Source organism: Plecotus auritus (genome assembly GCF_963455305.1).
Source record: "Plecotus auritus genome assembly, chromosome: 3".
Lineage (NCBI taxonomy): Eukaryota > Metazoa > Chordata > Mammalia > Chiroptera > Vespertilionidae > Plecotus > Plecotus auritus.
Window position 1 is genome coordinate 222,863,553 of NC_137772.1, and position 13,391 is coordinate 222,876,943.

At 60.0% G+C, this 13,391-nt stretch overlaps 1 protein-coding gene across 1 annotated transcript in view; it reads left to right on the top strand.

The window, feature by feature from the left end:
• Positions 1–13,097, top strand: part of ZC3H7B (zinc finger CCCH-type containing 7B) — a 38,337-nt gene extending 25,240 nt beyond the window's left edge. The window contains exons 13-23 of the mRNA XM_080659709.1: positions 892–1,053; positions 2,614–2,819; positions 3,783–3,883; positions 4,842–5,023; positions 5,318–5,403; positions 8,513–8,646; positions 8,886–8,991; positions 9,119–9,227; positions 9,492–9,625; positions 9,716–9,879; positions 10,252–13,097. Of these exons, the coding sequence (XP_080515835.1) occupies positions 892–1,053; positions 2,614–2,819; positions 3,783–3,883; positions 4,842–5,023; positions 5,318–5,403; positions 8,513–8,646; positions 8,886–8,991; positions 9,119–9,227; positions 9,492–9,625; positions 9,716–9,879; positions 10,252–10,495 (1,628 nt within the window). The 3' untranslated portion in view covers positions 10,496–13,097. The remainder of the gene's footprint in view (positions 1–891; positions 1,054–2,613; positions 2,820–3,782; positions 3,884–4,841; positions 5,024–5,317; positions 5,404–8,512; positions 8,647–8,885; positions 8,992–9,118; positions 9,228–9,491; positions 9,626–9,715; positions 9,880–10,251) is intronic.
• The last annotated feature ends 294 nt before the right edge of the window (positions 13,098–13,391 follow it).

Genomic DNA, 13,391 nt, shown 5'->3' on the forward strand with positions numbered 1-13,391 from the left:
GATGCCCAGGATTAGGAGATAACTTTCAGCTCACCAGTGTCAGGATTCTAGAGACTCTCAGGCTCGGGGTTTCATCTGCCAGAAGCCCACGGCCCCAAAGTTCTTGGCGATACAGGATCCCAGGTTAGAAATGTCCGCAGGCCACGTCCTCCCGCTCAGGGTGTTTGAGTTGGCAGGGCCTTCGGGGTCATCCAGTTACTGTCCTCCCCCTGGCCCACCCCCAATGCATGTCGCCCCTGCCTGAGTCATCCCACAGAGCTCATGGGCCTGTGGGGACGAGAGCAGAAGCCACCTTGGCGGATGGCTGTGTCCATGAGGAACTTCTTCCTTGGCTGCCTCCCCGACCCCCACGCCCGCTGCCCCTGAACTGAGGAAGCCACAGGCCCCGGAGCCGCTGCACACCTGGTGCTGGCAGCCAGATCGCAGGGGGCCCCCATGGGGCTGTTTCCTGTTGGTCTCCTTAAGGAGATCACCCCACTCCAATGTCTGGGGACAGGAGGCCCTTGGCCAGCAGATTTTAAAGGGCCAGGAAGAGAAAGGAGCAGGGGAGGGAGGATGAATCTGGGCGATGCCATTCAGACAGGAAACGAAGGGGGCGTTGTGGAGGTCTGCTCTCTGCTGGGCACTGTCTTCATAATTCATTTAAGGAAACACGGAGATGCTCAGGCTCACCAGAGGGCCAGGGGGGCGGGGTGCTGAGAAGGGGCTCCTTGAAGGGCTTCCCCCCACCTAGGCCCCAGAGAGCATATGGCACGGAGGTGGGGGTGGCGGAGGCCCAGGTGAAGGAGGTAGATTTGTAGACAGGGGGCCGATTCCCACTGGTTGGGCCCGTCAGCCATCAGCCTTCAGTTCCGCTCCCGGAGTCACCGTCCCTATCCCCCGCCCCCACAGGCCCCAGGGCCGGTGACTACACCTACCGCGAGGGCCTCGAGCACAAGTGCAAGCGGGACATCCTGCTCGGCCGGCTCCGGAGCTCCGAGGACCAGACCTGGAAGCGGATCCGGCCCCGGCCCACCAAGACCAGCTTCGTGGGCTCCTATTACCTGTGCAAAGGTGGGTGGCCTGCGACGGGGCGGCTGTTCCCACGCCAGCTGCTGCTCTGCTCCTCACAGGCAGGCAGGTGGGCAGAGCGGGTGTGGCCCATCGAGGATGACCCCCACACCCGAGAGGGCGTCTCCCTCCCGGCCCAGCTCTGCCGATGGGCGGGAACATGGGGGAGTTTCATCCAAGCTGGTGGCCGCGCTCTCGCGTGAGAGGGCCGCACAGTTGGTGGAGAGCTAGCCCGCTATGCAGCAGGCGCACAGGCCGCGGGAAGGTGCGGAAAGAATCCGTGTACATGCAGGGGTCCTCAAACTTTTTAAACGGGGGCCAGTTCACTGTCCCTCAGACCGTTGGAGGGCCGGACTATAGTTTAAAAAAAAAACTATGAACAAATTCCTATGCGCACTGCGGGCCCGGGATGAGTCGGCTGCTAAGCAGGACAGGCAGCGGCACCCGGCGGGCCGGATCCATGTCCTCGGCGGGCCGCGTGTGGCCCGCGGGCCGCAGTTTGAGGATGCCTGGGTACAGCATTGAGGACGGGCACATAGTAAGGCTCCATAAATGTTAGCTCTTATTTATTTTTTATTTTTATTTTATTTTTTTGTTAATCTTCACCTGAGGCTATTTTTCCATCGATCTTTTAGAGAGAGTGGAAGAGAGAGGGAAAGACAGAGAAACATCGATGTGAGAGAAACAGATCGATTGGTTGCCTCCTACACGAGCCCCGACCAGGGCCCGGGCTGGGGAGGAGCCTGCAACCAAGGTGCGTGCCCTTGACTGGAGTCGAACCCGGGACCCTTTGGTCCACAGGCCGGTGCTCTATCCACTGAGCAAAACCGGCCAGGACAATAAATGTTAGCTTTTAAAAAGTATTCTGGCCCTAACCGGTTTGGCTCAGTGGATAGAGCGTCGGCCTGTGGACTGAAGGGTCCCAAGTTCGATTCCGGTCAAGGGCATGTACCTTGGTTGCGGGCGCATCCCCAGTGGGGGGTGTGCAAGAGGCAGCTGATCGATGTTTCTAACTCTCTATCCCTCTCCCTTCCTCTCTGTAAAAAGTCAATAAAATATATGTGAAAAAATAAAAAATAAAGTATTCTGTTGCCATTGCCCTCACTCCTGGCTCGTGTCAACTTGGTTGAATTGAATAGACGGTTATATAAAGTATATATATGCCTTCTTCTGTTCCTCAGCCAAGCGTTGGTGCGTCTACATAGCACACATGACAGCCACAACATTGTTCAGTGCTTTATGTTGTCACCGTTTTCTTAGTTGTTGTTGTTGTCACCATTTTGTACCCACCTTCACGCACCCTCAGACTCCGGGTGGTGCCTGCTGATAGCCATGTTTTGCAGATGGAGATGTGAATCCCCGCCCCCACCCACCCAGGTGTGGAGCCAAGAGGATGCCACCCCTCCCCAGTCCCCGTGGCGGGCAGGGCACCACCACGTGTCGGAGATGAGCCCCAGCCCCGCCAGGGGGCTGCTGCCCCCCCCGGGCCGCAGCGGTGGTCCTGGGGGCGCGGGGGGCCGCCTTCCCGCCTGGCAGAACGTGTGTCCTGTTGCCTCTTTGCAGACATGATTAACAAGCAGGACTGTAAGTACGGGGATAACTGCACCTTCGCCTACCATCAGGAGGAGATCGACGTGTGGACCGAGGAGCGGAAGGGCACCCTCAACCGCGACCTGCTCTTCGACCCGCTGGGGGGCGTCAAGCGCGGCAGCCTCACCATCGCCAAGCTCCTTAAGGAGCACCAGGGCATCTTCACCTTCCTCTGCGAGGTACCTGCCCGCCTGCCCCACCCCCACCCGCCCGCCACCTCCACAGGCGGAGGCACGGTCAGGGCCGGGGCGGGCTCCCTGGCGCATTCCACTGGAATGGCAGCCCTGGAGCACGTGGTTTGGGAGGCCTGATCCCAGAGTCATAGGTCCTTGGACTGTTAGACAGTTAGGCTCAGAGGCTCTGTCATGCGAGAGCCCCGATCCTGTCCAGCCCCTCACCGAGCGCAGTGGAAACTGAGGCCGGAAGAGAAGGGACCGCACCTGCTCTTCCCTCCGGCCAGTGGGCCAGGCTGGGGCCGGGCGCTGTAGGTTCTCATTCCACCCTCCTCACCGCCTTGCCCGGTTGTGCTGACCTCAGTGCCCGCTGCCCCTCCCTGCCTACTTCTCTGCGTGTGGCCAGCCTGTGTCCTCTCCCGGGGGTATCCTCAGACCCTCTGAGGCCCAGCTGCGATCCAGTCAGCCCTGCAGGCTGCTGTTCACTCCCTCCCCAGGGCTGTCACAGAAGGCCCTGCTGGGCCCTGCCTCCCCACCCAGCCATAGCCTGTGAGGGTCCACATCTGTGGAGTGAGAGCGCTGGTCCTGGATGCCGGCAGGGTTTGGTGCAGCTCAGCCCCACCCCGATCCATCACGCAGCCAGCCCTCCCCCCAACGCGGAGCAGGCAGCCTGGGTGTCCGCTCCCAGTCGGACGGCTGCGTGTACTTTACAGAGCACGTGCAGTTCAGTTGTATCCTTTCTGAGCTTCACAGGGAACCCGTGGGACAGACCGTGTGGTTATCCCCAGTTCACAGCTAAGGAAACCGAGGAATCCCAACCCAGTGAAGGGTGGGAGCCGAGAGCCAGGGCCCAGGTTACCTTCCCAGACTCAGGCACTCAGAACAGGGCTTCCAGGGACCCATCTGTCCCCTCCCCCCCCCCCCCCGGGGTGGTCATGCCGGGTTCCAGCCCAGGCCCTCCCCGGGCAGATCTGCTTTGACAGTAAACCCCGGATCATCAGCAAAGGCACAAAGGACTCTCCATCCGTCTGCTCCAACCTGGCTGCCAAGCACAGCTTTTATAACAACAAGTGAGTGTGACCCACAGCCCAGCCCGGGGAGGGGGGTGCATGGAGAGGCTCCCGGGGGCGGCTCAGAGGCCTGGGGAGCAGCTGAGGTCAGAGGGTGGACGGAGGGTGTCAAGGCAAGGGGCAGAATTTGGGACTCAGAGCCAGCACGCACCTGGAAAGGACAGACAGACCACCTCTATGGAGCATCTCTATTCCAAGCACCCTTTTGGGTATCAGAACGGTCCCCTAGTCCTGTGAGGGCAGAGATGCTGTCTGTGTCATACGGATGAGAACGCTGAGGCTCTGAAGCAGGTCACTCATCAGGCAAGGGGGAGGCCACACCTCTGACTCCTGTCTGGTGCCCTCCACTCTCGTGACATCAGCGTCGGCAGAGTGGGAGGGGCTGGGTGAGCCAGGCACCCACGTTTGCTCCCTCTGACCCCCTTGGCTCTGCCCCATCGGGGATGATGGAGCCCAGGCCCTGGAGTCCCAGCTGGTCGGGGAGTGGCCTGTCCTGTGTCCTCTGGCCACCCTAATCCTTGATTTCCTCACTGAACAGTCGATGATTCCGAATCTCCTAAGGTTGCTGGGAGGGTGATTAGCATCACTGACCTGAGGAGGTGCTTTATTATTCCTCTGGGAGCAAGCCCAGTTCTGGAGGATCGGGCTGGGGAACCCGAGGGAAAGGCCCCTTCTCCACCCATGGGCACTCCCTTCTCCCAGCCCCGTAGCAGGGGGAGCTGTTGTCCTGCTCCTGCTGGCAGTTCTGCCCTTGAGCTTGCCCCAAACTGAGGGGGGCGGGGGGCGGGCACACAGCTGGACTCTAACCAGGGCTGCCTGAGTGGGACCCCCACCTGCCGCCTCCTGTGCCATTGCTTGTAGATACGGTCAGCAGGGCAGGAGGCACCCAGGGGGGAGCCCCTCCCCCCAGGCCCAGCAGAAGGGGCTGCAGCCTGCGTTTTCCCCCACCTGCCCCCAGGTGCCTGGTGCACATCGTCCGCTCCACCTCCCTCAAGTACTCCAAGATCCGCCAGTTCCAGGAGCACTTCCAGTTCGACGTGTGCCGCCACGAGGTGCGCTACGGCTGCCTGCGGGAAGACAGCTGCCACTTCGCCCACAGCTTCATCGAGCTCAAAGTCTGGCTGCTGCAGCAGTACTCAGGTGGGGCTGGGCGGGCAGGCTCCCGCCGGGGGGGGGCGGCGGGCAGGTGGACAGAGGGAGGCGGCTCCTGGGGGGCTGCCTCGGGAGGAGCCCGTGCTTCCTAAACATCACAGAGGCTCTGCTCTCAGGCAGCGGTCCGGCTCGGAGGATCCAGGCTTCTCCCTCTCCGGGCACGGCCAGGGGAGCAGGCAGAGGCAGGTGGACCCTGGGTGGCACCAGCACCTCACAGATCGCTGCCTCTCCTTGCCGAGCGAGCCCCTTCAAGGACACCATGTCCGCTCTCGCCCTCCCCAGGCATGACCCACGAAGACATCGTCCAGGAATCCAAGAAATACTGGCAGCAGATGGAGGCCCACGCGGGGAAGGCCAGCAGCAGCTTGGTAAGGCCCTGGCCTTGGGACGCACAGAATTTCAGATTTACCAGAAAATTCTAAGAACCGTACATAGACTATGTATACCCTTTTCTGGATTCCCCAGATGTTAACATTTTACCACATCCCACGCTTTGTCCTGTGAGCGTGTGTGTGTGTGTGTGTGTGTGTGTGCCTACACATATACATTTATATACAGAATGCACACTTTTTTCTGAACTATTTATTGGAGAATAAGTTGCAGACATGATGCCCCATTTCCCCTAAATTCTTCAGTGTGTATTTCCTAAAAATGCAGACACTCTCTTCCGTAGTCACCACAGGACAGTTACCAGCACCACAAAGTTAACGTCGGCGCACCTGTGCAGAGGCTGGCGTGCTGCGTGCAGATTTTGCGAGTCATTCCCAATCCCAAGGACCACGCAGCATTCCCATTGAGTCTCTTCAGTGTCCTTTCACCCAGAGCAGCCCCTCCGTCTCTCTGTCTTCCATGACCTTGACATTTGTGAAGAGCCAGTTGCTTTGTTTGTTTTTTTTTTCTTTTTTTAAAATATATTTTATTGATTTTTTACAGAGAGGAAAGGAGAGGGATAGAGAGTTAGAAACATCGATGAGAGAGAAACATCGATCAGCTGCCTCCTGCACAACCCCTACTGGGGATGTGCCCGCAACCAAGGTACATGCCCTTGACCCAGGGGTCCTCAAACTACGGTCCGCGGGCCACATGCGGCTCGCCGAGGACATTTATCCGGCCCGCCGGGTGCCGCTGCCTGTCCTGCTTAGCAGCCGACGCGTCCCGGGCCCGCAGTGCGCATAGGAATTTGTTCATAGTTTCTTTTTTAAACTATAGTCCGGCCCTCCAACGGTCTGAGGGACAGTGAACTGGCCTCCTGTTTAAAAAGTTTGAGGACCCCTGCAACCGGAATCAAACCTGGGACCCTTCAGTCCGCAGGCTGACGCTCTATCCACTGAGCCAAACCGGTCAGGGCGAGCCAGTTGCTTTGTAAAAGGCCCGTCCACCCGGGATTGTCCGATGGCTCCTCAACCCTCAGGGTGATGTTTTGTTCTTCCCGGGTCACTCCCGGGCGGCACATCGTCCGATTTGTCCTGTTACTGGTGATAACTTGATAGGAGGTGCCCCCACCGTGCCGGTTTCTCTGCTGTGAGGTTATGCTTTCCCCCTTTGTAGCTCATAACTGTCTTCCGGGAGACACTTGAGACCATGTCAATGTCCTGGTGCTCCTCACACTTTCACCCACGGCTTGGTTCGCCTCCCTCCCTCTTGAGCCTCACCCTGGTCCTGAAGGTGGCACTGTGGCATCATGGCTTCTGCAGCCGCGGGCCCGGAGGCTGGGCATGCTCAGACCTGCCCAGGGGCACACTCAGTGGAGTAAATTCCAGCTTCTCTGACGTCTGGTCTGGAGCTCCCCCTGCTCCGTCCCACCCTGCACCATGCCCTTCGCCCGAGGGCTCCTCGTCCATAAAATGGGGACCATAGTCCTGCCTGCCACCTCCCAGGGTAGGGCTGAGACTCACAGGAGCCGATCACGCTGCAGCTCGCTGAGTCCCTCTGTGCCATCCCCATCCTCACCCCTGCCCCAGGAGGCAGGGATCCTTGTAACTTAGGGGACAGCGGGGAGGGAAGGGGTGGCCTCAGGGCACAGGAGACGGTGACTTGTGCCATGCACACATGAGGGACCCCCTCACTGCAGGCCCACCGGAGGCCAGAGGTGTGGCAGGGAGCCAGGGAGCAGGTCAGGCTGGTTGGTCAGCAGAGCTGCCCAGCCCCCTCGGGCCTTCCCCCTCCCTTCTTAGCCCCCTTGTCGCTGGTCCTTTTCCTTTCTCCCCCCTATTCCTGGTTGCTCCCTTCCCCTGTCCCTCTCCCACGGGTTTAGTTTATTTTTAAAAATATATTTTATTGCCAAAACCGGTTTGGCTCAGTGGATAGAGCGTCGGCCTGCGGACTGAAGGGTCCCGGGTTCGATTCCGGTCACGGGCATGTACCTTGGTTGCGGGCGCATCCCCAGTGGGGGGTGTGCAGGAGGCAGCTGATCGATGTTTCTCTCTCATCGATGTTTCTAGCTCTCTATCCCTCTCCCTCTCTGTGAAATATCAATAAAATATATTTTAAATATATATATACATATATATATATATATATATATATATGTATATATATATTTTATTGATTTTTACAGACAGGAAGGGAGAGGGATAGAGAGCTAGAAACATCGATGAGAGAGAAACATCGATCAGCTGCCTCCTGCACACCCCCCACTGGGGATGCGCCCGCAACCAAGGTACATGCCCGTGACCAGAATCGAACCCGGGACCCTTCAGTCCGCAGGCCGACGCTCTATCCACTGAGCCAAACCAGTCAGGGCTGAGTGGGCATCTTCTCATCACCTGCCCCACCCTGGCCCAGGGATGCTCAAGAGCAGGAACTCCTGCCTGTGAGAGAAAGGCTGGGGCGGAGGACGGGGCATGGACGCATGGGGCCTTGGAGAGTCCAGGGCTGCCCGGTGGTCTGTCCCGCCGCCCATTGCAGGCCCCTCCACCCCCACCCGCTGCAGGGGGCTGTCCACCTCCTGGGCCCTGCTCTCCGGCAGGCCCGGCCCTCGGAACTGGATGAGTCATCAACATGGGGTAGCTTGGGTACTGTGGGCGCTCAGAGGGTGGGCAGCTGCCACTGAGGAGAGCTCTAGGAAGGCGTCCGAAGGAGGTGCTTGAGCCGAGTCCTGAAAGTTTCCAGACCAAACCTGTGAAGAACAGACAAAGGGCATTCCAGGAAGAGGGAACGGCATGTGCAAAGGCAGGGAGGTATGAGGTCGCATGCTGTGCCCAGAGAGATGCCAGCAGCCCCACAGACCAGGCCGATGTGGACTAGCCAGCTAAGGCGGAGAGCACTGGATCAGGAGTCAGGATTCCCATTCCAGGCCTCGCTCCCACATCGAGAGGCTATGGGCCTGGAGCTGGGGGTCACTTTCTGCCAGTAAGTGGTAATGGACTGGCCCATCCCAAGGCTCCGGGCAGTCCTAATGCCCCTGGAGGGACCTTCATGATGGACATCAGGCCTTAGCCCTGGTGCCTGTGGCTTCACCAGCCCCTCTGCCCACAGGGTGCCCCGCGGACACATGGGCCCAGCACCTTTGACCTGCAGATGAAGTTCGTGTGTGGCCAGTGCTGGAGGAACGGGCAGGTGGTGGAGCCTGACAAAGACCTCAAGTACTGCAGTGCCAAGGCCCGGCACTGGTGAGTGGGCGCGGGCTGGGCGGGGGCACGGGCACTGGTGAGTGGGCGCGGGCTGGGCAGGGGCACGGGCACTGGTGAGTGGGCGCGGGCTGGGCGGGGGCACGGGCACTGGTGAGTGGGCGCGGGCTGGGTGAGGGCCACCCGAGTGCTACAAGTGAGGAGGCCACGGCTCTCCGCGGAGGCCACACAGCCAGAGGCTCTGCCCACACCCTCCCTGACGGCCCCGCTCTGCCCTACAGCTGGACCAAGGAGCGGCGGGTCCTGCTGGTGATGTCCAAGGCCAAGAGGAAATGGGTGTCAGTGAGGCCACTGCCGTCCATTCGCAACTTCCCACAGCAATATGACGTGAGCACTGGTGGGGGAGGTGGCTATGGGGCCTCGGATGGTGCCGTGGGGCCCCGGAGGGCTTGCCCTCTGTGGGGCAGTGATGCCATCGGCGGTACTCAGCAGGACCTCCCCTTGCCTCCCACAGCTCTGCATCCACGCGCAGAACGGCCGCAAGTGCCAGTACGTGGGGAACTGCTCCTTCGCACACAGCCCAGAGGAGAGGGACATGTGGACGTTCATGAAGGAGAACAAGAGTGAGTGGCAGATCAGGCAAGGCGGGGCCTGGCCCTGTGTCCCCTCGTTGCCGGACACCCCGACTCCTCAGCAGGCCTGAGAGCACCTTTGCCACCGGGCCCTTCTCCAGGTGTACCAGGCCACGCGCGCTCTGGTCGTCTCTTCTGGGTTGACCAGGCAGCCCAGCAGCAGGGCCTGAGATGCCCCCAGTTCTCCAGCAGGGGGCACAGGGCAGCATGGATGGAGCATCCTCCCCATGCCCTCTGTCCCCTGTGCCCCTCCAGTTCTGGACATGCAGCAGACCTACGACATGTGGCTGAAGAAGCACAACCCAGGGAAGCCGGGGGAAGGGACCCCCATCAGCTCCCGGGAAGGGGAGAAGCAGATCCAGATGCCCACGGACTACGCCGACATCATGGTAATGCCCACGCACGCTTGGGCCGCGGGGAGGGGCCCAGCCTCCGGCAGAGGTGTGAGGAGCGGGCACCCATGGTGGCTGTGCCCCCAGATGGGCTACCACTGCTGGCTCTGCGGCAAGAACAGCAACAGCAAGAAGCAGTGGCAGCAGCACATCCAGTCCGAGAAGCACAAGGAGAAGGTGTTCACGTCCGACAGCGATGCCAGCGGCTGGGCCTACCGCTTCCCCATGGGCGAGTTCCGGCTTTGCGACAGGTGCTGGCGGGGGCGGGGGCGGGGGCGGGGAGGGCGGACTTGCCGTGGCCCCGGGAAACAGGCCGTGGCTAGCTCTGGCTCTCTTGGGCCTGGAGATGGCACTCAAGGGATGGTGTGTCCAGAAACAGCTGCTCCTGGACGTGAGGAGCCTGGCGCCGGGCAGGGTTGGAGGGGTGAGGTGGGTGGGCCTGGCCAGACCCTACTTCGCAGCCCTGGGTCCCTAGAAAAGGCTGGGACGTGCCAGCATGCAGCAGCACTGAAGCCACCCGGGGTGGAGCTTGTCTTGGGGGAGGCTAAGCTGCTGGCCCAGGTCCAGCAGCCCGTGGTGGACAGGGCACAGGGCGTGGGCAGTGAGCCTCCTGCTGCCAACAGGCTCCAGAAGGGCAAGGCCTGCCCGGACGGGGACAAGTGCCGCTGCGCCCACGGGCAGGAGGAGCTCAACGAGTGGCTGGACCGGCGTGAGGTGCTGAAGCAGAAGCTGGCCAAGGCCCGCAAGGACATGCTTCTGTGTCCGCGGGACGACGACTTTGGCAAATACAACTTCCTGCTGCAAGAGGACAGCACTGCTGGTGCCGCCCCAGAAGCCCCTGCTGCTGCCACGGTCCCCGGGGAGTAGGCCAGGTCTTGCTTGTGGGTGAAGTCCTAGGGTCAGGGGTGTGGATGGGAACAGAGGGCCTGTCGGAAGGGCCGGGGCAGCCTGGGGGTTGGGGGGACGCCCTCATCAGGCAGCCCCTGGCCCTGGAGGCCCTACCCATCCCATCTGCTCCCACTACCCAGTGTGCAAGCCAGGTGCACGTGCTGTGGCTCCAGGGGTCCCAGGGTCCTCATCCTGCTGAAGCCCTGGGCAGCCCCCTCCCCCCAGCCCCAGCACCCCTGGTTGGACCCCTCCAGCTTCAGCTACAGCTTTAACTTCTGTCTGCTCCTAAAGGGGGCCCGAAGCTCAGGGCTGGGGAGCCTGGGGTCCCCACTTGAATCTGCAGCAGGAGGGTCCTCTCTACCCACCTTCATTCCGCCCCCACCTCCCTGGGACAGATCAGGGCACAACAGAGGGTAGGAGGCCCCAATTAGCTTTAAAATGCAGCCCCAGAATGGAGCTGGGACACGGTATTGGTCACTTACCCTCTGGGGCCTCCATTTTCCCTCCGGTTGGAAGAAGGGGAGGGACTGGGCTAGATGATCTCTGGGGTCTGGCCCTTTAGTGAGGCCGCCAGCCCAGCCCCTCTCATTCTTGAGCCATTGAATGTAGATTGTAGATCCTCAGAGCCTTTGGTGATGACCCAGCCCAAAGCCCCATTCTGCAGATAGGAAAACTGAGGCCTAAAGGGGAGGAGTGATCTACACAGGGTCTCCATCCCATGGCATGAGGTAGACCTGGGGTGCAAACTGGTCAGGAGACTCAGGGCCCGTCACTAGGTATGTGACCGCCTCTGGATCAGTGTGCAGCTGGGGTCCCAGGCAGCGCCACCCAGGGGCTGGGGAAGGAAGCTCAGGGGTTTGGTCTTGTCAGCATGGAGGAGGGGAAGTCCTCTCCGGAGGATGGTGGTGGGGAGCGTCCAGCAGAGGTCTCTTCCCACACCACTCGGGGACAGGTGGGAAGGGCAGGGGATGAGGTACTGAGGTGAGGGGATGCTGAGAGAAGGGAGATATGACCCTGGGGCATCATGGGCCATTCTAGGACCAGACACAGCCCCTCTTTTTGGGGGACCCAGCATGGTCCTTTCCTCCTTCTCCCTTAGACCCAGAAATACAATTATGACTGTCTGTCCTGGCCCCTCCCTGCTCCCTGGCCCTGCCAGCTGCCTAGGACCCCAGTTGACCCCCCAGCCCCTGCCCCCACCCACCAAGCCCCTCTCCTCTCCTCGTGTAGTCTAATGTCTATGTGCACCCTCTGGTCTCCATCCCACCCCCTGTGTGTGGGCCCAGCCTCCCCTGGTTCCCTAGACATTCCAGAATGCCCCACACCATTGGCACAGAAGTGGGGCCCCCCCCAGAAGGAACCAGGGACCAAGGCTGGGGTCGGGGGTGAGACGGAGAGTACAGAGCACTCCTTACTTCTCCTCAAGCAAGGATCGACAGTGTGTGATGATATGACGACGGGCATCGGGCTCAGAGAAGCCTGTTTCTCTTGCCACCACTGCCCACCCTTTCCCCAATAATTGTGGCATGCATCCCTTCCTCCCCCTGGCCCCTCCCCCGCAGGCCAGCACTGCAGAGTGTGGGTGCTGGTGGTGTGGCTGGAGGGCAGGAGAGACCACACCCAGTGTGGGGGCCGTGGCCATGAATGTCAATGACACTTGTTTTCCCTGACCCGTGGTGTTGCAGTCTGTTGTCACCAGCCTTGTTTTTAGTGTGTATATATGTCGCCCCGTGATGCATATATACACAGGTATTAAATATATCGCTCTATATAATATTATATATGTGTGTGGTATCCAACGAATCACTTCTATTGAGGGCTAAAGATAAAGAATTTGGCCAGAAAATGCAGCCACCCTGGTGTAATGTGGAGAGGTTTTCAAGGTCGTCAGGCCATTTCCGGGGATTCAGGGACTAGGGCCAGGTCAGAGGTGACTGGGCAGCAGGCAGAGGGGCCTCTGCCGGGGCCCAGCTCTGCCTGCAGCTTCCAGCGCCCCCTCCTGGGGAGAGAGCAGGAGTGCAAATGAACAGCAGAGGATTGGTGTTTGCCTCTCACCCAAGGGAAAAGGATTGGAGTCCAGATTTTTCTTCAACCCGTTTTGTCCCAGGGCCTCCGGATCTGGGCCTTCCTGGCCTGGCTGAGCTGGATCCCTAGCGGGAGGCAGAAAGGGGTGGGGAGGGAAACAGGAGTGCACTTGGAATGATGAAGGCAATGATTTCAGTTGTGATCCTGACGGGGAGGCTCGGAGAGGGGAACCAGGGCCTGTGCCCACCGCCATCAGGCAGGGACAGGAGATCATGCAACGTGGCGATGGGGCAGGCGCCCTTGATGTGAGTGACCCTTTGGGGCGGGGCAGAGAGGGACGCTGCATTTCTCAGCTGGGCAGGAATCAATGCAATGGTCCTTTTAAAATGTGTATTAAAATTTTAAGAATACCACACTTTAATATTAAATATTCATAAGGTCTAGTATCTTGATAATAATGTAGATGTTTTAATAACAATTTTTGTCCTTCTTAAAATAAAATGAAAGAAACTTGCTTCTTTTAGCCTTTGTTCTAGAAAATAAACGTGTGCATTTTGACCTCTGTCCCCCAGGTGTCGCTCCTGTTCCTCCCTGCCTGGCACTTGTGCCTTGGGCAGAGCTGGCTGGTGCTGGGCAAGCCTCAGCCAGACATTCCAAGGGGTGCAGGGCAGGTCTGTCCCTGTGTAAACAGGGCAACTCAGCTGACCCTGGCTCGGGCAGCCTGGGCTGACGGGGACAAGCTGTGCTCTGCATAAGTGGCCCCAGTAGCCACCCTTTGCTGGCCCTTCTGCAGCCTGCCTGCGGTGGCGCTCCGCGAGCTGTCCAGCAGTACCCACGCCTCCCTGCGTTC